We start from the raw sequence: 27,122 nt of genomic DNA on the forward strand, positions 1-27,122 counted from the left end.
AAAAAAACCGCTGTATTCAGAGAAGTGCCCTGTGGAATGGGATAGGATAAGCTGCTTCAAAGGCAATTCTGTAGAAAACTTTAGATCTGTTTGCATTGAGGCAGAACAGTAAGTCAGCTCCCTGGCAGTCAATAATATGCAGAGAAGGGCTAACCCATGAGTTTTCGGTAACTGCATGCAGAAGTATCTGAACTAAATTTATTTGTCCTCTGAGGGTACGGTAAGGAATACATTTTTAAATTTTTATTTTATTTTATTTAAGTGCACTTAAAAACTAGCCTGCACAGCACAGTCTAGCAAGCCTAGAAAAATGCAAACCGGTTATACTAAACTCACTGGAAACTTGCAGTCTCTGCTGTAGCTGGCTCCACTGGAGCCACAGGAGAGAGAACAGTCGTCCCGCTAATTGAATCAGTAATACTGTTCTGCAGCTTGCCTGATAAATGCTCAAGATGGTCCATAACCAGGGAGTGGATGGTAGTAGGCATGTCTGTATGGCATGCTACTGTCAATTTATCAGTGAGCTTTTTTTACGTAGTAAGATACTGAGAATCCATGTGCAAATTCAGTTATTTTTTAGCACTTGCAGTTGATTTGTCACGCATGCAGTGAACTGCTGCTTACTGCAATTTTTAATTTCTGCTACTAGAAGAGGATTGCTGGAAAGTGTGTATTCTTTAAAATACTTGCCTGTATATAATTTGGATAGAAGTGTACTTTAGATTCATGGTTAAAATAGAGGCTGGCATTTAAAGATTTATGTAACCAGAAGAGGTACCTGATATTTTAGAACCTTACCTGAAACCAGAAAGCCATTATCTGAACTTTTCTCTATTACTGACCTACATAAAAAATGAACTGTAATCAACCAGATTATCTTCTGCTCATACACAGTTTTTCCTTTCCTTATCAACATTTGAGTCTGATCTTGTAAAGAAAATGTTTGTTAGAATGTAGAAACTGTATTGCTGCTTAGACTTGAGCATAACTATTCTGTGGCAGCTGTATAAGCTGTTCAGAATTGCTGTATTCACTTACGACTTTAGCTTCTGGCGTTAAACATGCATGACTTGAACCTTGGGATAACAATAACTTGTTTAGTTGCAATTTTGCTGACTTGTAAATGAATTGTGACCTGCTGCAGACAATTTAGCCTCAGTGCAGAATGCTCTGCTGAAATTTCCCAAGAGCATTGGTCAGCCACTGGTGACTACTCTGTAAATAAATGTTTGGTATCACTGACCACCTGACAAAAGCAATGGAAATTTTTTCTTTTCTGGAAAATGTTTGATAGCCTGGAACTGTGCTTATCCAGAGGGAGCTGGGCCGCTAACCTTTTTGGCTTGTCTTGCAGTAAGCAATATTGGATACTTGGATTCAGATATTTTAAATCCAGGACTTGCATACCTGTTTCAATTCTGATAAAGCTTCTAAATATCAATGAATGTGAGCTGTCATAGCAAGGTGATGAGCGTGTTGGTAGTCTGGCTGGACCAATGGCTTGGCCTTTTTAGTCTCGTGGATCCCTGGTTCTAGTCGATGTCAGTGTAAATTGCTTGACTGTATTACTGCATTATTAAGAGTTACTAGATTAAATCCAGTTTTAAAAACAGATAGTATGTTTGGGTACTCTTAAGTACATTAAGTACTTATTGTGTGGGGTTGTCTTCTTTTTCTCAGGGCCTCCACGGATGTCTCCTAAGGCACAACGGCACCCTCGAGGTCACAGAGTCTCTACTGGTAGGGGTACAATTTCAAGTGGCTTAGAATTTGTATCTCATAATGCACCAGGGGAAGCATCTACTACTGCAGTGGCACGAGGCAGCCCTTCAGGTGGGACGTGGTCATCAGTTGTCAGTGGGGGTAGGTAAAGCTTGGCTTATTGCAGATGGCTTGCCAGGGGTACTTTAGAGTGTGAATGCTAAGCAGAATACTGCATTTTTAGACAATTCAGGCTCTGAATAAACACTGGTCTGCTAACTTAGCTTGCTTAGATGAAGCGGGAGAAGGATGTTCTCAGATAGCTTGGTAAAACAGTTGGTGAGTTGGTCCTTCAAGTGTGATATTGTCTTAACTTGCAGACAGGTTGGGTCAAATGGTGTATGAAGAGAAAGGAAGGAAAAATGTGGGAATTAGTTGTTGAAAGAAATAATTTTCAGGAAAGTTATTGAAAAGAAGAAAATTTATGTATGTTCCATTGCATCATTGAATTTGGTTAATGGCAGTGTAAAACTGGGCTGTGGTTTACAAATGAAGGAGATGTTTGGATAGAGGAAGGTTGGTGTTAGAAGATGAAATGATACTCAAGTTGTATGTATTTTTCCTTTAAAAATTATGCATGGTTTTAAGTGGTCATTTTGTGTTTGTCTGAGTAGTGTAGTAGCAGATATAGTCAGTGTCTCTTCTTTTTTGAATCAGTTAACATCTTTATATTTGACTTCAAATTTAAAGCTCAGTCAGTCTTGTGACACAGGCCCTAGTCTCGAGCTTTTGTAGTTGAGGCTGTGTTCTAGTGAGTTGTCAGCAGCTGGCCGCTTTCTTGAATCGAAGGGCAAGTGAGTGACAGTTTGGAGTCTGATACTTTTTAGCAGTGCTGGAATTCTGGAGGTGTGTAGTGGGAAGGCATTTTTCAGAAAGAAGGTATGAATTAGACGCCCATAGACCTGTTGCCTTGTGGAAAAGATTTAAACTCTTCTGTTCTGGCATTATCTCCGATTCATCTTTCCTCCCCAGCCCCCCACTTTGTATATTATTAACATGCAAGTAGGACTGTTAAACGACTTATCTCTTTTTCTCCTCGCTCACTTGAAGTTAATATGTGATGTAAAGCAACTAACTAGCCACAGTGGGATGAGCAGGAAGCAGGAGGTACAACTTACTGTTTAAAGAATATACAACTTTCCTTGCTGCTTTAACACAGGGGCAAAAATATGCATCAAATAATCTTCTTTCAATAGGATATGTTGTTTTTTTTCCAGCTGGCAAGCCTCCAAAAGAGGACGCTGTAAAATGGATGTGTTTTTTCAGCCCTTTTAAAAATGTTTTACATCTGTTTGTATGGAGACCTGACCACCTTTTCTGTTCTGCCTGAAACTGTGTTAATGTGAGCTGTTGTAGTTGTACTGCTGGGGGCTGGGGAGCATATTGCAGTTTCACGGTGGGGACTACAGGGCAGTGATATATATTAGGGGACAATCTGCAGAAAAATCGCGCTACTTATCTGAAATGCTGCGTTGTAAAGAACTAGGAGATGTACCTGAAAGGTAAACAGGTTTTCAATTACTATATAATGTTCCACTAAGTTAAAGCATGTTTTTAGTCATTTTAAAAATAAGCAAACTGCTGAGCAGATGGGGAAACTTACCCTATAACTATTTTTTCCTGTTTGTTTCTAGTTCCGAGATTATCCCCTAAAACACACAGGCCTAGGTCTCCAAGGCAGAGCAGCACTCCCACGGGACCAGCTCTGCCTTCTCCTCAGCCTGGTACTATTCCCACTGAATCTGTTGCCATGCCTGTTCCAGCTGCCTCTCCTACCCCTGCCAGCCCTGCATCCAACAGAGCAGTTACCCCTTCCAGCGAAGGTAAGTTACCCTCGCTAGCTTGCAAATGCTACCTTTCCCTAATCCCTGACAATGAATAAGCCTATACAAGAGCAAAGCTGCTTTCTAAATGATGGGAAAACTTCTGATGCATTTAATTTTACTGTGTAGTGAGTTCCCCTTTTCTCGTGATGCTAGCTTTAAACTAAGGTTGGAGAGAGGCTTTTTGATAAGTCTGTATGCTTAATTTCTCCTGCCCTTTAAGGAGTATGGGCTTATAGGTGTTTGACGTGGTTGAGAATTTTTTTTTTTTCTGAGTTCCTGGCTGTTTTCTAATTTAAAGAAACGTAGGCCACTGGTTTCAAAGAATATTTTGAGCATAGTGAAAGGAAGGGGAAAAAAACCCCATTCCAGAGCACAGTCAAATGTCTAAGAACTCTCAAATCTTTGTAGTATTCTGTATGAAGAGCTTGGACTAGTGAAAATAATTTGCTCTCAGTTTATAGTTTTTTCAGCCTAGTTAAGGTTCTGCGTATGATGAGAGGGATGTGTTTGACTGGGAATCTTTCATTTGGCTTAAAGACAGTAGGGTGGGGTAGGGGGGAGGATAACCCTCCAGGCCCTAACTAGGTAGCCGAAAATGTGTAACTTAGGCTTTTTCTTTTGTAAGCTAAACATGGTTAAATCTCTCTTCTGTTTCTATCTTGCCATCTCTCTTTTTGGTCAGTTTGAGTTGTGTATAAGAGAATAACTTTGGCAATTTCTTTTCTAGCTAAAGATACTAGGCTTCAGGACCAGAGGCAAAATTCTGCAACTGGAAACAAGGAGAATATAAAGCCAAGTGAGACTTCACCTAGTTTTCCTAAACCTGAAAACAAAGGTTTGTATCAAAAGCTTTCATATATACTTGAGTAATGTAGGAATTGCAAGCACTAAACCTGCTATATTGACTGCTTTAGTTAGCATTTTAAGGAAGACTTGGAGGCAATCTGGCTTGGGAGTTCTACAGCGAAAATTTGGTCATGCAGTTGTGAAGTGGCACGCCTACAATTTTAAATGTTGTTCTTGACTCATTTCATCAACACGAGGTGTAGAGATGCTCATGTGGATGGTGTGATTTCTTTTTACTTGTTTTTTTCTTTTTTCTTTTCTCCCCTCCCCTCCCCCCCCCCTTTTTTTTTTTCTTCTTTTTTTTTTTCCTGCTCACAAAACTTTTTTTGGCGCTCTCTGGACTGAATGAGTGTTTCCGCTTAGAGCTATGCTCACAATACTTCTGAGCATCATGGTCAGCATAGTTTTTTATAACTGTACTTCTTCCTATTGTGCCTTAAACTTGGCTTTCTTTGCAGCATTGCTTGTTCATACAGTTCTCAAAAAAATCTTTTAATGTTGTTGAATTTGATCAGTGTTTCACCTTTAATTGCTGTGTCGTGAAACGCTGGCATTTTATGTTCTGAGAGTTTTATTGGATGCTTCTTTGCGTTCAGCTGAGTTCTGCAGTCCCTGCACCTGAGGGCTTCTGTCTTGGTGTGATGGGTTAGAACTATAGATACGTCAGTTATATAATGCTGTGGTTTCGCAGAGTATTTTTGTGTGCTCATACACATAGTTCATGGAATTATACTAAATTACAGATGAAATTATATCACTGTATTTCATTTTTAGATATGTAAACATTACGTTTTTGCAAATTTAGAAATGTAAGGGTTGTATATAAAACTTGTATTAGAAATGCTTGGACAATGTTGGTCTTCCATTTGGCAGGTGTATCTCCAATTGTTTCAGAACATAGAAAACAGATTGATGATTTAAAGAAATTTAAGAATGACTTTAGGGTAAGTTTCTCTGTATGTTAACTTAATGGTATCATAGTTCTCATGTGCATCCAGATTGTTTTAATGAATTGAATACATTGCATGCGTTAACAGGAAAACAGGTCCTTACTACTTGTGCTTAATTTATGAAAATATCCATAAGAATTTATGTTAGATATTATAAAATCAATGCTGACTATTGCTGGTACAATTGCCTAATACATGTAAATGTGCATATTGACTACGCTGAAAATAGCACTTGAAACCTGTTTGATCGTTAGGTACAAATAATTATCACATTTATGCTCCATATGGAAGAGCTCTTTCAAAGTTAAATAAAGGGTTTTGCTGAGGAAAATTGACGATGAATTTGTATTACTTATTTCCTGGTTATAATGGTTTATTAAATCAGGTTAGCTTTTCAAGTGTTACTGTTAAATCACACAGGGGGATGAGTCCAGAGGGTTCTCTTAAGCTCTCCTGTCACTCCTTAATCAACGTATAGGTCAGTTGAGTCTCTGAATAGCTTCTTTCACAGTGTAGGCTTAAAACATTGTCAGTGTTCATAGATTTCTTTCCTAGTAGAAATGGAGATGTATGTTTTAAAAGATCGTTTCCAGATGATTGAGGCCTATGGGACTGTATTTTACTCTGTGTATGTGATAGCATTAGATTGTCTCTCCCTAGTTCTGTATATCAATTTACTGAATATATTCCTTGGGTTTTTTTCAGTTACAGTCGAGTTCCTCTTCAGATGCAGTGGATCAGCTGCTAAACAAAACCCGAGAAGGTGAAAAATCAAGAGATGTAGTTAAAGAAAAGACAGAATCAACCCCTAAAGAATCTATCATAGAAACTGGCAGTAATACTAACTCTAATGGTGGCAGTAGCAAACCTAATAGTCCAAGTATTTCTCCTTCAATAAGTAATAGTTCTGAGCAAAAGCGAGGGCCTGAGGTAACTTCACAAGGTGTACAGACATCTGGGCCTGGAAGTAAACAAGATAAAGAGGATAAAGAGGAGAAGAAAGATACTTCTGAGTGAGTAATTATGCCTTTTAGAATAAGCACATCTGTTACTAGCATTTAGCCATTTGTAGAAAAAGCTATTATGAATGTGTAATATCTTACTGTTTATATGGGCGATGTAAGTATTCTCTGTTATACAGAGAAAACAACAGGTGAAGTGACTGTACTGAAAGTCATCTCGTGAGTCAGTGGCAGAGCTGCGTATAGAACTCTGGTCCTGTTGATGTCTAATTCATATCTAAATGCTTATTTAAATGTTTTCCTGGCTCATGTGAGCTGTAGTATCAACCGCAGGAAAACTTTTTTTATGGACAAGTATAATAAGAGTACTGTCAGTAAGAGTGGCTTTTTGCATGCCATGTGTTGTTTGAGTTCTCACAAATCTGACTCACAGATGGAAATGAGGTATTTCATCTCTTTACATTTTTAATCGTTAGGGAGTTCTGCACATACGCTTGTAAAAGAATAATGCTGAACATCATTTTTTGTTCTTTATGTTTAGGCAAGTTAGAAAATCAACACTTAATCCTAATGCAAAAGAGTTCAACCCTCGATCTTTTGCTCAAGTAAGTTACTTGATACTGTTTAACATTGCCTTTGAGTAATCTTTATAAGCAAACCTTTTACTTGGAGGATAATCAAGCTAATCTTGCATATGCATTGCTGAACTTTTTTTTTGTAGCCGAAACCTTCTACTACACCAACCTCCCCTCGTCCGCAAGCTCAACCTAGCCCCTCCATGGTGGGTCATCAGCAGCCAACCCCAGTGTACACTCAGCCTGTTTGTTTTGCACCAAATATGATGTACCCGGTTCCAGTGAGTCCAGGCGTGCAGGTAAAGTGCAGCACATGCTGCAAACTTGTTAACACTTTTCAGATGATTGTCAGCAAGTTGAGGAGACTTAGGAGATCTAAGTTAAAACAGTGAAATGGTACAGCTTGTATTACTCTTGTAAATGTGGGCATAATTACATTGTTGTTAAGTTTTAGCTATGTAAATACTGACTTTTCCCAGTGATCCCTCAACCTAGATGTTCTGATAGTCTCAAACACTTGTAACACATCAGCTTTTACTCATATTTATTGTTAATCTGTGCAGATTTAGGTCCCCAGTCCTCCAAGCATAGTCTCACTCTTCTTAAGTTTTAAGCAACTGTTTCTTTGTCCTTAGCTGCTGGCGGTGTCCCACTAGTTTCTAGTCATTGTAGGGATTACTAGGATTTCAAATCTAACCCTGTTATAAAGCTGTCTGATTTAGTACATTTCTTGAAGTAGCAGTAGTATCATTACTTGACTGATTGTTGCAGACCATATGGTCTTAGTTGTTTGTACATGCAGACTCGATCACAGTGATAAAATATCATAGGTTAGGCAGAGTTCACTAAGCCATGTAACATAACGGAGTAAAACACATCAAAGCTGAGTGGGGCCCCCACCCAGACTCACACTTGGTTTTTAAAGGAATATCATAGCTTCAACTCCTCCTTCTGTTTCAGCCTTTGTATCCTATTCCCATGACGCCCATGCCAGTGAACCAAGCCAAGACATATAGAGCAGGTAAAGGTGAGAATAATACTGCCTGTTTGGTTCTTAGTCTGCATGCAGCATGAATAAATTACAAATGTTTGTGTATTTTCTAATCCATGTTAATTTGTTTTCGATTGATATTTTAAATGCTATTTCTGGAAGTAAGTGGAAATACTAACGCATTTCTAGATAAACTAATTCAGCCAAAACATTGTAAGTTTGAGTAACAGGGAGGTGCTTGGTTTGGAATTTGATTTGACAAACAGGAAAAGGTCTCTGTTACTTGGAACATTAGGGTAAGCTGATCATCTCCTATATTTCATAAACGTTACGGATTTGTTTAAAGGGAACTTTCTGTACTGGTTTACAGCAGAGCCTTGAATGGTGCTTTAATAGAGATTTTTTTTGTCAACAAGCAAAATAGCTATTTCTTCAGAAACAGTATGCTATGCTACTCTTCTGGAAAGAACTTACTGCTGGTTCCAGTTTGTTCTTTTGCATTCCTTCTGCAACAGTAACTGAACAGCTGGACTAACAATACCATGTTTTTAACAAGTGACACCTGTGGCTATGGAGACGAGAACATGTGTGGTGAGATGCACTCTCTTCTGTGCAGTGTAGCGAAGGAGCAGAAAAATGATGGTCTTGTTTTTATAGTCATGTTTCAGATAATGCTCTAGTTCTACACAGTGCATGCTTTCTTGCAATTTTATACAGTGGTTCATGATGATAGGTTCCAGTGCTGCAGCTCCAGTCACTAGAGGAGGAAATTGTTTAAAAGAGCAGTTCTGCTGTTTAGAAATAAACAAGTAACCTTTATGAATGTAGGGAAGACAAAAACCTGGAATGTATTTCTATTTTAAAACACACTGACTTTACTGTGGCCTGACCCATGAAATCTTTTGATTGGTAACACTGATTGTTTTAATCAGAAATGTATTGCTATGTACTCACTCGCTGTGTGCGACCGCTCTCCTATTCTGAATTGCTTTTTTAAGTTTCATTATTTTCTGCATATCCATTCTGCGTGCAGCATAGTCCTGAAGGAGCTGCATGGGTTAAAGTTCAGTGCCTTTACGCTGTTCAAGTTGCGTCCTGTATTTACTTTTTTCTATTGTTGATTTGCAGTGTAAATACAATCATCACTGAGTGAATTTACTGACATCTTCAACATTTCCCTCCTTTCCTCTCTCTAAGGGGTCTGTCTACATTGCACACTGCAGTGGAGTTTACAGGTGCTTGAGTTAGCATAGTTACTAGTTGCAGTCTCACTGCAGCAAGCTGGAGCTCACTTGAACTCTCATGCCCTGTTGCTTAGTAGGCTGAATTAGTTTGTTCTGAGTGCCTTGCTGCTGTGGTTCGGTTGGTCGTCTTACCAGGATAGCTCAGGTAGTCCCACACTACAATGCTCTGCTTTCTTAATCTTTCTTCCCTCTTATTCCTGCTCCTCTTCTTCTTATAGGTTGACTTGTCCCCTTCAGTGTTGACTGTGACCTAAAAGTTGCTTTCTGCTACCCTGAGGGGTAGCACAGAGCTTAAAAGATGTGAATACCTCAAATTGCGGCTGTGTGGAGACCTTTTATTCTGCTCTCCTCAGCCATAAGCACAAGTAATTTTAACAGACTCAGCTTTCCAGTTGATGGAACAGTTGCTGAGTAGTTCCCATAGAGGGTGAATTAAGCCTTTTGAAGGGGACAGGATCAAATTCGATTAATGTAGGTATCCTGATATAACCTTTCTCTTCCATTACTGATTCTTGTCAGTCTTTCTCTCCCTCCACCTTTCTTCCTTCCTTCACAAAAAAAAGCAGGCCTGGGTTTCTGGCCGTATACATGGCTCAAAGGCAGTGATGAAAATCAAATGTTTCTTGGAGGAACTCCTTTTCGTGCTGTTCCTTTTTGATAGAGCTCTAATATGTGGTTAAAGGTGAGGGGTGAGGATATTCCACTTGGTCACAGTGACATTGTAATGTAAAACCTTTCAGGAAGATTGTCACTCTTTGTCCTGTTTCTAATGTGAGGCACTTTTTGCTTTCTAGTACCAAATATGCCACAGCAACGGCAAGACCAACATCATCAGAGCACCATGATGCATCCTGCCTCAGCAGCAGGCCCTCCAATTGTAGCTACGCCACCTGCTTATTCAACACAATATGTTGCATATAGTCCCCAACAGTTTCCTAATCAGCCTCTTGTGCAGCATGTGCCACACTACCAATCCCAGGTAAGAGTCCTTTTAGTGTATGTGAGAAGTAAAACCAGAAATAATTAAGTGGTTCAGCCCGAAATACCCTATTGTTCCCAGTCGTGAGAGGTCACTCTGAGCAGTTTCTGTGTTCTGGAGCATACTTGGTGATGTTGTAATGTGCTTCAAAGCCTGCAACAAATTTTAAGATCAGTTTAGAAGCTGGCACTTATTAGCGATAATTACCTTTTTAGCTCTTTGAACAAATCCTTTCAGGTCATGGCCAGGACATCTCCTAGTGATGTGTTCTAAAAATAAACTATTTGGTGTACTCCTCTTACTTTTTTATATAAAGGCTTTTAAATATACATATGTAATTGGATAAATATGTATATATATAATTACATATATAAGCTTACTACATCATTAGAGTGGCAAAAATTAGATATGCCAATGGTTTTTGTCAGTTTCTAGCCCACTGCAGAAAATGTCCTTAAATTTTTAGAAACACTTGGGATAATTGTGATAGTATGAAATCTTTAGTTTGCTCTGCATTTTAGTAAGGCCAAGCTACTACTGTTTCTAAATATATAATTATTGTTTAGATGGCACTAGTTTCTTTGTAGTGGTCCTCCAATTAACTGTCTGTTTTCTTATTTCTGTTGAATGCAGCATCCTCATGTTTATAGCCCTGTAATACAGGGCAACGCTAGAATGATGGCACCACCAACACACGCACAGCCTGGTTTAGTATCTTCTTCTGCAACACAGTATGGTGCGCATGAACAGACGCATGCTATGTATGGTAGGAAACGTTTTGTGTTATATGTAACTTTTTAAGTTCTTATGTTGTGCAGGGATGTATTTAATCTCAAGCTTCAAACATGGGTATCATTCAGATTACACCAGTAGATGTGGTTTATATTTCATAAGATGATGAGCAGAGCATTGAAAACTGAGCCACCTGGTTAAAATGAAAACTCAAGTATGCTGATTTCAGTAGGATGCCAGTGACCAAGATGAAATTTCAACCTGGGAGCTGCTAAAGAATATCTGCTGAAAGAAGTTTGTTCAAGTTTTCTTGATGCTCTTGACACAACATCCCTTGATTGTTTCTTGATAATAATTAGGACTTGTTTTATTGCAAGGCTATGACCTCAGTTTCAAAACTTGACTTTAGTTCTGACAACTAGTGAAATGCTGTCTTTATGATACTACTAGCATTATTAACAGTATGAACACTGCTGTTTAAGCAAAATAAAACATGTGTTGCTTACCTTTCTTTTTTGGTAAGTCAAGAATAAGTATATGAAACAGCTCATGTATTGCTCTGACTTTGACAATTAGTCTCCAGCATTATCAGATGGGCGTATTTCACTTAACAGTGAAGTGCTGAAAATGTGGTTTACCTTGTTACAAAGTAAAATGTGAAAGAACTTCTAAAGCGTTATAAATGTATGATAAATCAATGCCCAATTCAGAGGAAAAACCTCACTGCAAAACATGCTATTGAAAGAGGTAGAATCAAGGTTGCTAGAAGGCTTGGAAATTGTCATAAAATGTCAAAACAGCAGATGGTCTCTTGAAAACGTGGCATTTCAATACTTGTTATAGCATCTGAGGAAGACTTTTATTGGGTCACTTATATTATTGACTTAGATTCTAATAAAAGATTTTCTCTACCTTTAGACATCTTTGTATGTTTTCCGGTGCTTAGTTTTACACTGCTGCTTAATGGAAGTCCATGATGTGTCATGAAAGCTTACAAGACTAAGAATCTGAAGTTTAGTGTGAAATCTATACTGATTTTAAAAAGTCTGTGTCTTACCCATCTGAAAACATCCTTTCAGATCTCTGCAGTGGTATGGTAACGTAGCTAAGAAACAAAAATAACAGAGAAACCTTTTTTGACACTTGGAGGAAGAACATTTCAGCTCATTTGTGCTGAAGCTAAAATAGAAGTTGCTTGTAGAGATTAAGTCTTTCTCTCACAGGTCCTTGCTAATTGTATTGCTTTGATCTTTTCAACTCTTGTGCTTGAGGTGACCATGTAAACAGATCTTCTGTTTGCTTTTTCATTAGATTAAATAGAATTCCGATAAAGTGAATGATCAAAGGCTTTCAGACCTTTATTGGTGAAAACTCTCCTCTCAAATCCTAACTAAAATAAAACCAAACGTGAGATAATCTGAGATTTGATTCAAAATGGTTGCATGTGACTTCCTAGCAATTTCCCATTGTGCACCATCCTTATCTTCTGTAACCTGTGGGTTCTACAGCATTGAAGTACAAGCCCATTCCCTTGTTTGGCTTTGATCAGATGTCTGTATAGTTTTTTCACTGGTACTCTACCTTACAGCTGTTAGATCTCATTTTGTGTTGGTTTTGCAGCTTGTCTGTTGTAGGTATGTGACTACCTACCAGTGCAAACAACAAGTTGGGTCAAACTTGAGAATTCTTTGGTATTTCCTGCCATGTAATTAAATACTACTTTTCCAAGAACACCTAATTTAACAGAAATTGCATGTCCTCCTGTGTTCTTTCAAGTAGGTACTTGGTGACCCTTCTAAATATTCTCCCGCCTTCCCAGTAAATGATCAAGTGCTTGAAATTCTTGTTATTGAAACCATTCAACCCAGCTGGTCATGAATTCCATATGAGACACTTTTTGTAAGAGTATGTTCTTGCCATGTGCAGACGTGTTTATTGCTTAGTGAACATGAATTGGCTCAAATGTACCCTTAACTTACAAAGTTTACGGTTAGCTACACATGAAATGACTTCTGATGTAGTGCAGCACTGTCTCAATTCAGATTTTTGCAAGTCTTCCATGTGCTGAGTACTTGAAGACCTTGCCTAGACGGATTGTGTTTCCTCAGAATGTGTCCATCTGTAACGTATTGACTTCAGCTTCCATTTATCGATACGGGAACGCTTGGGAAAAATGTAGAAATGCTTAAGGTGATAAATATAAGATGCTTACGGAGTACATTGCTAAAGAACAACGTGCTGGAATCATTCACGTCTAATTGAGTGACTATAAGAAAGTATCCGTAACTTATGTTCTGTATTTTGGGAATCTTAAAGTTTACCCACAGTATCTTTGAACTAAATATACCAATGCACTTTGATTCTGGTCCTGTCTTAAAACTAATTTGAAAGTACAGAACAACGACGTCCTGTGAAACAACAACCACTGCTGCTTTTGATTTCTGGAGCACTTGCTCAAACAAGTTCTCAGATTTCCTTTTGGCTCTTTAAAATTGCTATTTGATTTAAAAAAACCCCAAAAATTATTATTTATTTTTAAACTTTTTTTTTCCCCCATTGATACCAGGATTCAGTGGGCTATACTGCCCTTTTATCCTTCAAGGTACTAGAGCTTTCTTTGAGATAATTCTTGCAAAATTCACTCAGGTTTTTTCCTGCCTATGTGGTAGAGAGAAGATGTCTGCAAGGACAACCGCGCTGAGACGTGGGGGTTGGGGGGCACTGCTTATGAAGTATTCTTAAGGTGTGAAATGTTTTCTGGTGAGATCTGAAACTCCATCTTCACTAATGGTTTGGGACAAGTTGAAAGTCTGTGGCAAGTAGTAACTGCCTGCCAGTGAAGAGAAATGCCTGTTGATCCATTAAGTGAACTACCCTCACTGCCGAAAGTTTGGTTTTTGTTTTCCTTCCTGTCTCATGAAGAGATAGCTGAATCCAAAATACATACAGTGACCTACACTTGTTGATAAGCACTCTTCCATTTTAAAGAAAAGTATTTTTGTCTAATGCTGTTTAATGGGATATTTCTGCACTTCTGGGATTTCCTTGCCAGTCGTTACAGTGTCCTGTTTCACAACCCGCTGTTGACAAGAGCTCAAGAGAAGCAGAGCAGCTGAGCTGCGTGGTCACCAGTAGACCCATCTAAACATGTGACGGAGGAGTGTTTAAATCATTGGTTTTTTCCCCTCAAAACACAACTGGGATGGACAATGTTCAAGCAACTGTCTGTCTTCCCGTCTAGCAGCCAGACGATAAAAACGTCTGTTACACACTTCAGCTCGTAACTTCTGGAGATGTGAGCCACTTAGATGTCCTTATCAAGGAGAGTTTGAAACGCAGGCACTGCTGCAGCACAGCAGTACACGCACCTTTAACTGCCACACGCGCATACCTGAACGCGGAGTTGTCGCTCTTACCCTGCTGACCGTTGGTTTCAGAACACACCATCTGTCTCGGAAGCGTTGGCTCTGTGTGATCTCTCTGCTACCGATATCATTGGGCTGGTAGAGTTTGCTGGCCACTGTTTGCAGTTTGAGTGCTTGGTCTATGTCGCACAAAGACCCAAACTTGTCTTGTGCTGTTAGTAGAAAATTTGGTTATCTAAGTAGATATATTCATTCCTGTGACAATGAACTTGTGTTAGTTTTACCATGTAGCTGAATTGCCTGTGTTTTCAGATAACTGGAGTCCTCTGAAAAACTTTACTTTTGTATTTAAAAACAAACTTGTGTAAAACCAGACCTTGGTTTTATACAGATGCATTTCCTGGGTTTTGTGCTCTCATTCCCATTCTCCCTTCCCTTTTTCCCTTCTGCATATGTTTTACTGGTCTGGTGTTGTCTCTAACTTTATCTGGTTTCTGTCTCAGCAGTAGAGTAAATTCTATTACCCTGATAGTACAATGGTGGATATAATATAAACTTCAGAGGATTCTCCAGGGACTAAGAGTGAACCAGTCACCAAAGGTGTCTTGGAACTGTTAAGAATGACAGTGATATAGCTGAAAAAGCAAGGGGCCAATTTCTGTTTTAATGTAATTTTGTTTTAACCTTCTTATTACAGTGGACTGTAATAGACCATTGATTGACATAAAGTTTGTTTTTGTGTTAATTAAGAACTAAAGACCTCAGTGTCACAGTTTAGAAGGAAGGCTTACCTGAGACTTGTGTTGTTTCATCTCCACTCATTTGTAAAACTAAATATCCAGCTCTAATAGCATCTAAGTAAATAAAAATATCTGCATGGTTCTACAATCTTTAAAAAAAAAAAAAAAAAAAAAGATGCTGACCTTTCCAGAAGACGGGAAGTATGCACGTGGCAAGAGGCTAATTCACCTTTCTATTTCCCAAATTCAGCATGTCCCAAAATACCATACAGCAAGGAGACAGGCCCTTCTTTCTACTTTGCCAGTGAGTTGGGTTTTTTGTACTAATTTTGATTGTACAGAAAAGCACTTTCTAAAGAACACATGTTAAAGGAATGGGACGTGTTGAGGGAACAAGTTTCCTTGCACCAAACCAGTATGTGGAAAACGCAGGAAGGTTCCTTTCCATGGACAGGGCAATGAAGCTGTTGAACAGATATATATGACCACAGGAAGCTGATTTGTCAGTCTTTTAAAATGTATTTTGCATGCCGAATAATCTCTAACTTCACTACCCAGTTGTTTCATCTGCAACCAGAAGTGAGCGCTGCATGTGGATAGCCTCTGCTTAAAACCTAGGTGAACTGCCCTTTCTTTCATGGCCCAAATGGGATTTTAAAACTTGGCAAGTTAATCTGCTTCCCAAAAGGAGAAGTAGCTTGTGCCTCATCTCTTTAAAAAGCTGTGGCTCAAGTTCTGAGCCCCTGGGAGGAAATAACTTGAGTTGCAGCTGAGGTGAAGGAAACTTTCTGTAGAGTTACTTCAGTGCCACTGAAGGAACGCAGTTGTCGTCCTGAAGAGAGTGACTAGATGAGGGCTCCTTGCCGGTGTGTAGCATCGGATGCTTCCTCCTTGGCAGGTGAACGTTATCAGTTACGTTGCCTGGCTCCGGTGCTCCTGTGTCGTGTTGCCTGAGCTGGTGACCTACATTGGTGTAGGCGATGGGAGAGGGGCTGGTGTTCTCCATACTCTCAGTACACAACAGCTAATACAGACTTCAGTTGCGTGCATGTACAGGGAAAGGTGGATAACAAAGCTGTTTTTTGGGGGAAGTGGGGTGGTTGCAGGATGAACTGTAGTTGTCAGCCAAGACATGGGAAAGGAGGGCTGCAGTTTTAGGGTATTTTCGAGCATGCTCCTGTCCTGCAGTGAGACTTGTTGCTGTGTCTGTCTGCAAGTCCATGCAGCCTATGCCAGGCACTGTTCTGGGGTTTTTTGAGTTAGCTCATGCAAGAAGGATGTGAGAAATACCACTTGTTCTCCAAAAAATCTCTTCTGGAACAGACTTCCTGTGTTTCTTGTACAGAAATGGTTCTGTGTGAACTAGTGTTGTAGGATGCTGACCTGTCCTGTTTTCATGCGTCTTGGTTTGGTGCACTGAAATAACTTGAATAAGCTCGTTCCTTTCGTGGATAATCTTTTAAGTGAAGTCCGCTCTACCTGTGTAAAATGACTTCTTTAAATGTTTGTATTATGAAAGAAACATTTGCTATTTCTTTGCTTCCTACCATTCAGGTCTTTTAAATGTAGTTATCCTCACCATCTTACTGGGTCTGGCAATAGTTTTGAAGTTTGTTCACTGGTCAGTTCTTGAAAATAGGCTCTTCAGTGCATCTTTGGACGATGACCAACGATGACCACCATTGGCAGCATTGAAATTCCTACCAGGGAAAATATGAAATTACATTATATGGTTTTTGCATATACCCTTGTAGCTGGGAGTTCTGCTTGATATCTGCTGCTCTGACCTCTTTTGATTTCAGCTCCTTCTGTGGGTTTGGTGGCTGACTACTACTTGTTTACCTCTCAGAAAAATAGGTTGCACTTTTGTAGAGTTGAATTCAGTAATTTAATCCATCTGATATTTTTGCTCACTTCATTACTGAATTACTTATCTTCACTCTGTATCCCTGCAAGGTTAGTGCAGTTAAATATTACATGTTAGGAAACAACATGATGAAAAAGATGCTGAAGTGAAGCAGGTTAGCCCAGGCAGTATTTCTTGGGGAGGGGAACATAAGGCATAAAGGGTGAGAAAAACAATGTATTTCTGCTGGAATGAGCTGAGGTTTCTTGCAGCAAGGAGATACACAGAGCTGTTTTGTCCTTTCCTAGAGCTTTCTCAACACTTTCTTGGATACTAGGTGGCCATTTGGAAGATCTCCAAAGTACTGACAATGGGGGAAAATGTTGGATAATTGGCGATATTTTTTTTTTCCCCACCTCCTGCCTTATCTTGTTTGCTATTTGATATGTGTAGTGAGCTTCTTTGATGAACAGGCAAAAATTCTTGAAAAACGTCACAGTGAAGGTGCTTTAGTTATGGCTAAGCAGGTGAATTTCTCATGACTCTTTTGCGAGACTTCTTTCACAGGCTTGCTGGTCTCATAGATTTCATTGATTTGTCAGGAACTATTAATTGCACTAGCTAAACATGGAAAACGTTTCTAGAGTTGAAGTTTGAACCCTGGGTTTGAACTAACAAAGATCTGTGCACGTGTTTCAGACTTGCTGCCACTTGTCCTGAACCATTCTTGATTTGTATGCAGTATCTGTACAGAATTTAGATAAGTGTCCCCATAACGTTTTTTGAAAGACACTTTTAATACTACTATTAAAACATAATTTGCAGCAGCATCTGAACTAGTTTTAACCAAACTTGTAGAGCTTATTAGAGTAATTTGTTAAAGACAAAATGGGAGAGAAGCTAGGCAAATAAAAATTCTTCAATATAAAAAAATCTGGTGCTTTAAATGCAAAGCTATGGATAAAAGATATTAGAAAGCTATGAGAGATCTTGCTACTATGACAAGAACTTGATCCTCCCCCCTGCTTCTGTATCTGTTCTTTAGGGTACTATTCCTCGGTTTAATTGGTTTCTTAAGAGAGAAACTCTTCATTGTGAAGTTTTATTGTATAATGTATCTGCTTCAGAATAACTTAGTTTATTATTCTCTCGGCTATAAAGAAATGAAAGATGAATTGCACAGATGGTTTAAGGGAGTACCACATTATTTCGGGGGCTCTTAAGTAATGTGGCAGGATGTGGGAAGCCTTGAATATCTTACAACTTGGAATTAATTTTCATATACATTTTAAAACCTCTTTTGAATGGAGTTGAAGTTAATTTGTAGTCAGGTGTGCCAGCTCTGCAGCTGAGGCAGTGGGATGAGAGCTGAGGAAGATTTCTGGTAGCATGCCCTTTGGCAAACAAGTCAATCCCTCTATGCATTTATTTCTATTACTTTGACAGAGATAATAACTTCTGGCCCTCTTCAGAGTGTTGTATAATAATGAGGTTGAGAAATTTTCCTACTGTAGGAAACCGTAAACTTCATACTGTAAAAATGATGGGTCTTTCCATTGATGATTTTCATGTAGTCCTTGTAAGAAGGAGCGGTGGTTGAAAATCAAATAGAAGCATTGTTGAGATGCTGCTGCAAAATAAATTTTGGTAGTGATATGAAAAAAAAGACTTTTCTTGCATTTGAAAGAGTAACAAATCTTCTGCTATGGCAGAAGATACTGGTAGTTTTGCCGGTGTGCATAGAAAATACCGAGGTGTTTTCAAAACCCCTCTCAATCAGAAATGCTCATAGTGTATCAGTATGCTTGTACACTCAGGCCTAAGTACATTTACATGCTTATGCATAAGTATGTTAGGATCAACTTAAATTGCAAGAATGTAGGGATACAAATGTGTATGAAGTTCATCTGCATTAATAGCCTGAAACTGTAGTGCACATCACTGTTGGACCATTTGCTCAATGAAGATTCAATAGAGCTTTCAAGACAGCAGGGAGGGATTAAGTTAAGTGTGGTAGGCAGTTATTTTATAAAGGAGAGACCTTCATAGTGGCCTGTACAGGGGAGAAGAGTCTCAAATCTCAATTAGCCAAAAAAAGATACTCTCTATATGTATTCTAGTGAGTTTGAGTATTTTAGAACTAGTATTTGTAAGCTTTATAGCAAACCAAACTGGAGGAAAACAAGTACTTGCACAGGGTAGTAGTGTGTTAGGGCTGGTTAATAGAATACAGTGGGGCTGCTGTCCTTTTGAGACTTGCTTTTGCTGAATAGTATTGTGCTTTCAGATGCAGCTACATTTTTGTCCGTTTTCTCCACCCATCTTGTCTTTCATCCTTTATATACACTCAGGCAGTTCTGTATATTCATGTACTTAGAGCCCAGCACGGTGAAACTCTGCATAAGCTGCAGCAAACAGTTACTTGCAGAAGAGAGGTAACACACCTCACTGGCCGTGCCTACACAGGGCAGGTGGTTGCAGCATAATGGTTGCACTCCAGGTTTCTCCCTGTGCCCTGCTTTTCAGGTTTGTTTACTAGGGCAAGAAAACGCCACCAGAAAACCCATCACTTCTAAAGGTATGCTGCAGACAGGCACTTCATTGGCCATCAAGTTCTCATGTAATACAAACCCCATTAAAAAAAGCTGTAACCTGATAGATAGCAAGCAGTAATTAACTTGTCAGAAAGACAAAAAGGTACCAGAACGAATAAGGAACATTTGCAGGGAACAGATTCAGGAGCAGGTTGATAGTTTGCTTTGACTGTTTGTCTTCTAGCACTATTGTCAGCAAAACTAGCCTCAGTCTTGACAAGCTGTAATATTGGAGAGAGTAGTGCGCATTGTCACGTGCAGAAGTGTAGTTGCAAACTGTGGACTGGTTGTTGCACAAGTTCTAAAAGCAATAAAGGGGAATAGGCAAAGCATCTTCATTTTCTTAGGGTCTTGCTTTCTGGTTGCATGCTTTGTGTTTAAAGGAAGACTTGCTATCGCTTTTCATACTTTCTTAGATTCCCTCAGAACTAAAAAAAAAAAAAAAAACCACCAAAAAAACCAAACCAAAACAAAAATGATTTTGTGTGGCCCGTTTTGAAGCAGCACAGGGCAGGACTCAAGGAGAGACTTGTTGATATTAGTTTGTTGTTGGAGACTGGTATGGCTGTAGCAACAGATGTGGTTTCACTGGTGTGAAAGTTTTATGTTGTTAAGTTTTTTCCTTTTTTGGAATTTTTACCTTATTTGCTACTGTTTCAAGGAATTAAGAATTTCATAGCAATATTGAGAAGCTCACAGAATGGTGGTGATCCAGAAAACACTCCCTTGAGAGGAGAGGAAAGAAAGATTCGTTATTTTAGTACAAGATACTGGCTTCAGCAAAAATTTGATGTTCAAGCAGCCTCAGTTTTCTCAGCTGTTACGTATATACTGTGTGTCCCTTTAGCTCTTAAGCATACATGCAATGTATATACTTTACACTGACTGTACTGTGAGCAATTTCCAGAAGAGTAGCATGGTGAGGTTAGCCAGGTATAAGGCCAAAGAATTTTTTGGATGGTGGAAATAAAAATGGCTTGTAACACCTTTGAAAAGTATATTTCAGGAAAAACTAAATTGTATGAAAATTATAAATTTGATATTTTAAACTGGTCTGTTTGACAAAACAAAAGATGAAGTACTGCTTTTTTCTATGTAGTATCTGTAACATTGTCAAACTAGGGAAGATGAACTGTCTAATTATGGTTATTTATAGACTTTCCTGCAAAACCAAACTACACAAAAGCAAGGTAAGATACTCAGCTATTTGCAAGATAAATATTTTTTTTTTAGAAGGGGGAGGGAATATATTTACAGTATGTTTGAGATATAGCAAAATCTTCGAGTGCACATGGTGACTTGATGAGATGCATGTTCTGTATCTGTTGTTAAATATTATTCTTTTTCATCCTAGTTTCCACTGGCTCACTTGCTCAGCAGTATGCCCACCCTAATGCTACCCTGCATCCGCATCCTCCACATCCTCAGCCTTCTGCCACACCAACTGGCCAGCAGCAAAGCCAACATGCTGGAAGCCACCCTGCTCCTAGCCCCGTGCAGGTAACAGAACTCAAGGGAGTGAATGTCTTTAGATTGTATTTAACATGCTCTGCTGGAAGGTATCGCATCAGTCTGATGCTTGACATCGATATATTGATTTCTTTGAGAGGAAGAATGGTAAGATGGAGCGGTTGCCCAAGCGAACTGCATGTGGCAGCCCTCTGTTTTCTGGAAGGAACGAAGTAGAGCTATATAACTTAATTTTGCTCTGCTTGCGGTGGCTAGAACTCAAAGGTGGTAGGCTCGTGACATAGTTTGTTAGATAAGCTAGAGGGAAACTTGGGGCAGTCCCTTTTCCTTAGTAAGAACCAATGTCAGAGTCCAACCATTCATTTCTCCCTCTTCACAGGGGACGAGGTATAGCTTGTTTCCATGTTACGATTAAGGAAGGATGATAATTTTGTCAGAGCTTTAATATGAGTGGAGTTACAACTGGAAATAGCAGATAAATGCTGAGAAGCATTTGATTGTATTTCATCAAAGACAAGCAGCTGAAAACAAAATAGGCCTCGTGATAGTGCTGCATGCCTTAATTACCTACTGGTAATAACTTTGGGCTGCTAAGTGCAACTGTGAAGTATATCCAGCCCCGCAGTTGCAGGGTCTCCTTGTTTTCACCTGTCAGTCTAGGTTCCATTTTCCAGGCTCCTGCTCACATGACTTTCTAATGCAAGGAGAAAATGAGCCTGGTGGAATTGAAATGAGTTTCCTCATGACCACAGGTGTGGTAATCCTTAGATTTGCCACATAAAAGGTTCATTATTGAGAGCAGTTTTGCAAACCTTTCTTACGCTAGTTTACAGAATAAACGTGTCTCGCTTCTAGACCGTAACCTAAATGATCTTTTATCTTTTTTTGCAGCATCATCAGCACCAGGCTGCTCAGGCACTCCACCTGGCAAACCCACAACAGCAGTCGGCAATTTACCACGCAGGTCTAGCTCCAACCCCACCTTCCATGACGCCAGGCTCCAATACGCAGTCTCCACAAAATAGTTTTCCTACAGCACAACAAACAGTCTTCACCATTCATCCCTCCCATGTTCAACCTGCATATACCAATCCGCCACACATGGCCCATGTCCCCCAGGTAAACACAGTTTAACAACCTTCAAGACTAAATGTCTTAATGCCACAAAGTTAGGACAGTTGGGCCTGCTGAAGTGATTTCCATTCTGTCACCTCTCAGCACAGACTACCTGTTGTGTTATTTAGGTTTCTGTCTGTACATTGCCTTTATTTAGAATTTTACAAGATATTTGGACCTCAGCTTCCAACACCCAGTGCATCTACAACTGTAGTTTAATGAAGACATCTTAAGGTGGCACTGCTACTGAAAGAAATTGAGCTCTCTTCCCAGTTCCCGGCTCCCATCCTTGTCCTGCCCCACCATTCTGCTCACAGAACTGTTTGGCCATGCAGCAAACCAGACTGGGGACATGATTCAGCTGAAGTGTGCCTCCCCTACCCCCATTTTAGGCTATTTCTCAGTCAAATCAGTTCGCTACTCAGGTTCACTGCATGATCACAGGAAGAGCTGGCATACAGAAAGGTTGGAGGTGAGAGCTGAGTGGAGGAAGGCTGAATTGCTGCTTTTGGTGGCAGTTTTAGGTTCTGCATGTAGTCAAATTTATACAAGTGCATCCAATAAAGGATATTACACAGGATTACTAGGGAGTAGCAAGGCACTGCAATGGGAGATAGGTGAGATTCAATTCAGATGACTGCAAGACAATCCTTGCTGAAAGAAAACTTCATGTGTGTGTGTGTGTATGTGTCTGTGTGTCGTTCTAAATGAACTGCTTATGCAGGAGATCCCTGATTGTTGGGCAACTTAACAACAGTCCTTGGTTCAGGATCAGAAACCCACTTCTTTTAACTGCTCTCTTGTGGTCAACTCACTGAAAAAAGGATTTTGGGAAGGGAAGCACATGATTGATTAGTCAAGAGCTCTGCGTAAAGCAGCATTACAAAGATTTTCTGATGTTTACTGAATCTCATGGATTTAGTGTGCTTTGTCAAGGAACGGACAAATAATCAGTAATTTGACTGCACAATTTCTTCTGCAGACCAAGAACTTGGTGTCTGGCTTACGCTTTCTCATACAGGTTAACAATAGTTTTGGATATCATGACTGACAATTAGGGAGGTTAGTCTAATAGGTGTCCAGTCCCTTGCAGAATTCTGATAAAATCTTTGCTTTGGTCCCTGGGACAGTCGGTTAAGCCAATGAATTAATAGTTACTTAGGAATTGTTTTACTGATGTTGAGTTTTTAGCTTTTTAATTCCGTTAGGCTTTTAATTTCTCTGCTTTTGTACTGTGGGAGGATAAGGAGAGGATGTCCAAACTTGACTACTGCTGCAGCATCTTGCTGTGTCCTCCCAGGCTCTGGTTTCTGCCAGAAACAAGATCTGGTGTGGTCCGCTCTGGTGTGATGGCACTGGTGTGAATGCCTAGATTGTAGAGCTTCTTGAGGTGCCTTGCATGCAACCCTACGGAAGGGTCTTGCTGCAAGCGCCTGGGTTAGTGGCATGTTCAGTGCTGTGCCTTGAAACATGAAACATGTTTGTTTCAAGATCAGCTTAAAAATAAAACTGTCCATGAATTGTGCTGTACACGTCATGGCCAGGCCCATGCCTGTGCTATAGGATGCGACCATTGCCTTTCTTTCTGTGTGCCAAGCACTTAATAAGCAAACCTCGCTAAAGCAAATCAGATGCAACTTTTAGTCAGAACTGACTGCTCAGTCAGGATTTTTTAGCAATCACAGGCAAAGCCTGCCTTACCCTTGATTTTTGACCTGCGCAGTCTCTTCTGCTGTAATTTTTTTAGGATTAAAACTACAATCTATAATCCATAATATTTACACCAAACTGACTTTTCAAAATGAAGTAGTTCCCTCAAAAGTCTCTGATGAAGGAATAACTACAGTTCTGTAAGAAATTTTAAATGCATGTAATTATTCCATTGTGGGGAAACTAATCACTGGATCTAATAGTTTCTTAGCAGCCTCATTTCCAACTTCTGAACACAATTCTGAAATACCGTGTAGTAGGAATTTCAGTTAGGCTAACACAGGGGATCAATTGAATTTCCCTTTAGGTTATCAGATGAATCTTGAGCTGTTAGATATCTCACTTGAGAAACACCACTTTAAAATTCATTACAGAGTACTGTCAGCTGCCAATTTGCAAAGCGTTTGAGCCCCACAGCAGAAGATTTTTATCCAGTGTGTGTATTGAATACAGCTGCTATATGAATAGCTGCTTTATAATGATGGCTGCTATAATAGCATGTTTGTCAGAGTAAAAATGGTGCTGATCCTAAAAGGTATTTCTGTTTCACAGCCTTATCTTCTAAGCCTTTTTTAGAGCAAGAGTGAGATTTGAATTGCAGTTCCTGCCTTTAAAGGCTTCTTGAGTGCTACTAATACAGTGCAAGTCTGATAAAGAGTTTGAGGAATGTCTGTGATGAGTCAAGTAACCCTTTTGTCTTCAAGAAATAAAATTGTAGCCACTACCTGCTATCTGTCTTTACTGGCATGTGAAACTTGTGAGGCTGCGATTATTGCACCGTAGTGCTCTGTTAATGGGATATGGTAGAAGGACAAAATAAACCTTAGATACAAATGCTTTTTTTGTTTTTCCCCCTAAGAGAAACCCGCTGAGAGCTCTAAGAGTTCCTTAATGTTTTGTGCTTTTAAGAAACTAGTGTTTACTAGATTTTTAAACCAAAAAATTGATGACCTCTAGAGTCATGAACTGCTCTGAGCTAAAGAAGCCAACTGACAAGTTGCTGAACTTGTTTGCCAGAAGGTGATCAGCCATAGTAAAGATTAATCTTCTTTTTCTGCTGAGACTTAACTATGATCGCTTAGATTACACAAGAACCTTAACTGTGATGAGCTTAACTGGAAACAGAACAAAGCTGACCTAACAGTATAAAGGGATGAAATCACTCATCTTAGAATGACTGCTTAGATGAACGTTAATGTGGGCACAGGTCACTGGAGAGAGTGGTTACTAGGGCAGGGAGCCATGAAATAACGTGGAGTTGTGTAATGAGCAGCTGAGGAAGGGATGCCAGGCTCCCAGTGCGTGTGAAGTTCGTATCTGTACCCGGTGCATTCTCTGCATAGGAAGTGCTTTGATCTAGGTTACTAACAGTAATGTTCTGAAGATTTGTTGCTGAGGTTTTTGTTTTTTTTTTTTTAAATATCCCACTGTTTAATGCTGGCAGTTTCTCCCAGCGCTCACTGTCCAAATGGCTAAAATTGAGAATGTGACTCAGAGCCAGCAGTAAGGATTTGAGCCCCCTTTTTTTTTTTTTTTTTTTTTAAGTTATTATTTTTGTGTTAAGATCTCTGACTTAATCCCTATAGCTAATCTAGTTAAAATGGAGTAAATCTCTGGATTTACTGGTACAGCTGGAGAAAACTTGATAGTCATGTGGCCAGGAGTGATGCCTCCTTGTGACCATTATACTAAAGAGCTCTTTGTTTCAGGCTCATGTACAGTCAGGAATGGTTCCTTCTCACCCAACTGCCCATGCTCCAATGATGCTAATGACGACACAGCCACCTGGTGGTCCCCAAGCCGCCATCGCTCAAAGTGCACTACAGCCCATTCCAGTCTCGACAACAACACATTTCCCCTATATGACGCACCCTTCAGGTGAGGAGTGTGTGCCCGGGAGACCTGCACCTTAACTGAGCCAGGTCGTAGTAGCGAGGAGAACTGTTATGAACCAGATTTGGGGAAAAGAACAAAAAAAAAAAAACCTTAAGATGTCCTTGTGGAGTGGCAGGCTGCTGAAGGCAGACTGTTTCTGCATTTAGCATTTACACTTTGCCAGCCCAAATGCTAGCCTAGATAAGTGTACGAGATTTAGCTAATTTAGGAAAGACTTTGCTTCTCTCGAGCTGAAGTAGAGAAATGGATAACTATGCAGACACTGGCACTGTGGGACTGTTCTTCCAGGTTTTGCTGTGGTTTTGCCGTGGGGGATGGACTGTCTGTGTAGCCTGTTTATAATGATCTGGGGTCTTATTAAATTTAAAGTGATCGGTCTTGAGGATAGGAGTGAATATGTTGCTTGGGGGTAGGGCTGTAAGACTTCTAATAACTGAAGTAAAGTGACAATTGAAGTCTAATCTTTAATTCAGAGTAACATTCTGCAGCTTTACTTTTTGGCAAAAGTAGGTGCTGTATGACTACTTTCCGCTTTAAATTTAACCTTACCTAGGTTTCTTTATTATTCATTTCCAAACAGCCTCTAAACTTCTGTAGTGAACTAGTTACCTGATTTTGTTTCTTGGGGAATGTGAGAGCAGAACAAGGCTTCTTTCTGAGGGTTTAGGTAGGGAAAAAAACATCCAAAGGACATCTTGATATGCAGGGTTTTGTTTTGTTCATTTAAAAAAAAAAAAAAAGAGAAAAAGGAAAAAAAAAAAAAAAAAGAAAAAAAGAAAAAGTTCAGCTCAGTAGTTGTCCTGTGACCACTTTACTAGCAAACTGTTGTGTGGCTTGCCAATTTATTATTTACATTTGAACTTTTTTTTTACAGTACAAGCCCACCACCAACAGCAGTTGTAAGGCTCATCTGGAATAACTGAAAGGCTGGATACCTTTTGTAGGCCAAATACCCTCCTTCTACTGCTTCTGCCAACTGGAAGCACAGAAAACTAGAATTTCATTTTATTTTGTTTAAAAAAAAAAAAATTGATTTCTTGTAACATCCACTAGGAATGCTAACAGTTCATCTTGCAGTGGGAGAGATTCGGACTGAGTAGAGGCATTTAGGAACTTGTGGGCTATTCCATAATTCCATGCACTGTATCAGAGTCCTGCAAGTGCCCCAACTCTGCTTGCTGAAAACTGGAAGTTATTTATTTTTTAATGACCCTTCAAAGTTATGAACTCATCAGCTAGCAAAAGAAGTAACAAGAGTGATTCTTGCTGCTATTATCACTAAAAATCAAGACTTGGAGATCCCTTTTACTTCTAACTAAACTTGAAACAGGTTCAGTAAAAAAAAAAAAATTCTAATCGTCAAACTGATGAATTATTATTTATAAATCACGTTTGATGAGATAATCACTATCGTGAGACAGTGATGTAACTTTTAAGTTAAGAAAACTTTTACTTTGTAGATAATATAAAATAAAAACTTAAAAAAAAATTAAAAAATAAAAAAAGTTTTAAAAACTGA

At 39.4% G+C, this 27,122-nt stretch overlaps 1 protein-coding gene across 1 annotated transcript; it reads left to right on the forward strand.

Annotated features, from left to right (window-relative positions):
• Positions 1 to 1,684: 1,684 nt before the first annotated feature.
• Positions 1,685 to 27,122, forward strand: LOC104084045 (ataxin-2-like). The gene is made up of 14 exons (XM_009587754.1): positions 1,685 to 1,863; positions 3,396 to 3,584; positions 4,315 to 4,422; positions 5,307 to 5,377; positions 6,089 to 6,396; positions 6,887 to 6,950; positions 7,067 to 7,219; positions 7,881 to 7,947; positions 9,950 to 10,134; positions 10,768 to 10,900; positions 20,766 to 20,911; positions 21,773 to 22,000; positions 25,417 to 25,585; positions 26,478 to 27,122. Exons 1-14 carry the CDS (start codon positions 1,692 to 1,694, stop codon positions 26,504 to 26,506), a joined length of 2,022 nt encoding a protein of 673 aa, XP_009586049.1. The 5' UTR covers positions 1,685 to 1,691; the 3' UTR covers positions 26,507 to 27,122.

This window comes from Fulmarus glacialis, unplaced genomic scaffold, assembly GCF_000690835.1.
Source record: "Fulmarus glacialis isolate BGI_N327 unplaced genomic scaffold, ASM69083v1 scaffold1971, whole genome shotgun sequence".
Taxonomy (NCBI): Eukaryota; Metazoa; Chordata; class Aves; order Procellariiformes; family Procellariidae; genus Fulmarus; species Fulmarus glacialis.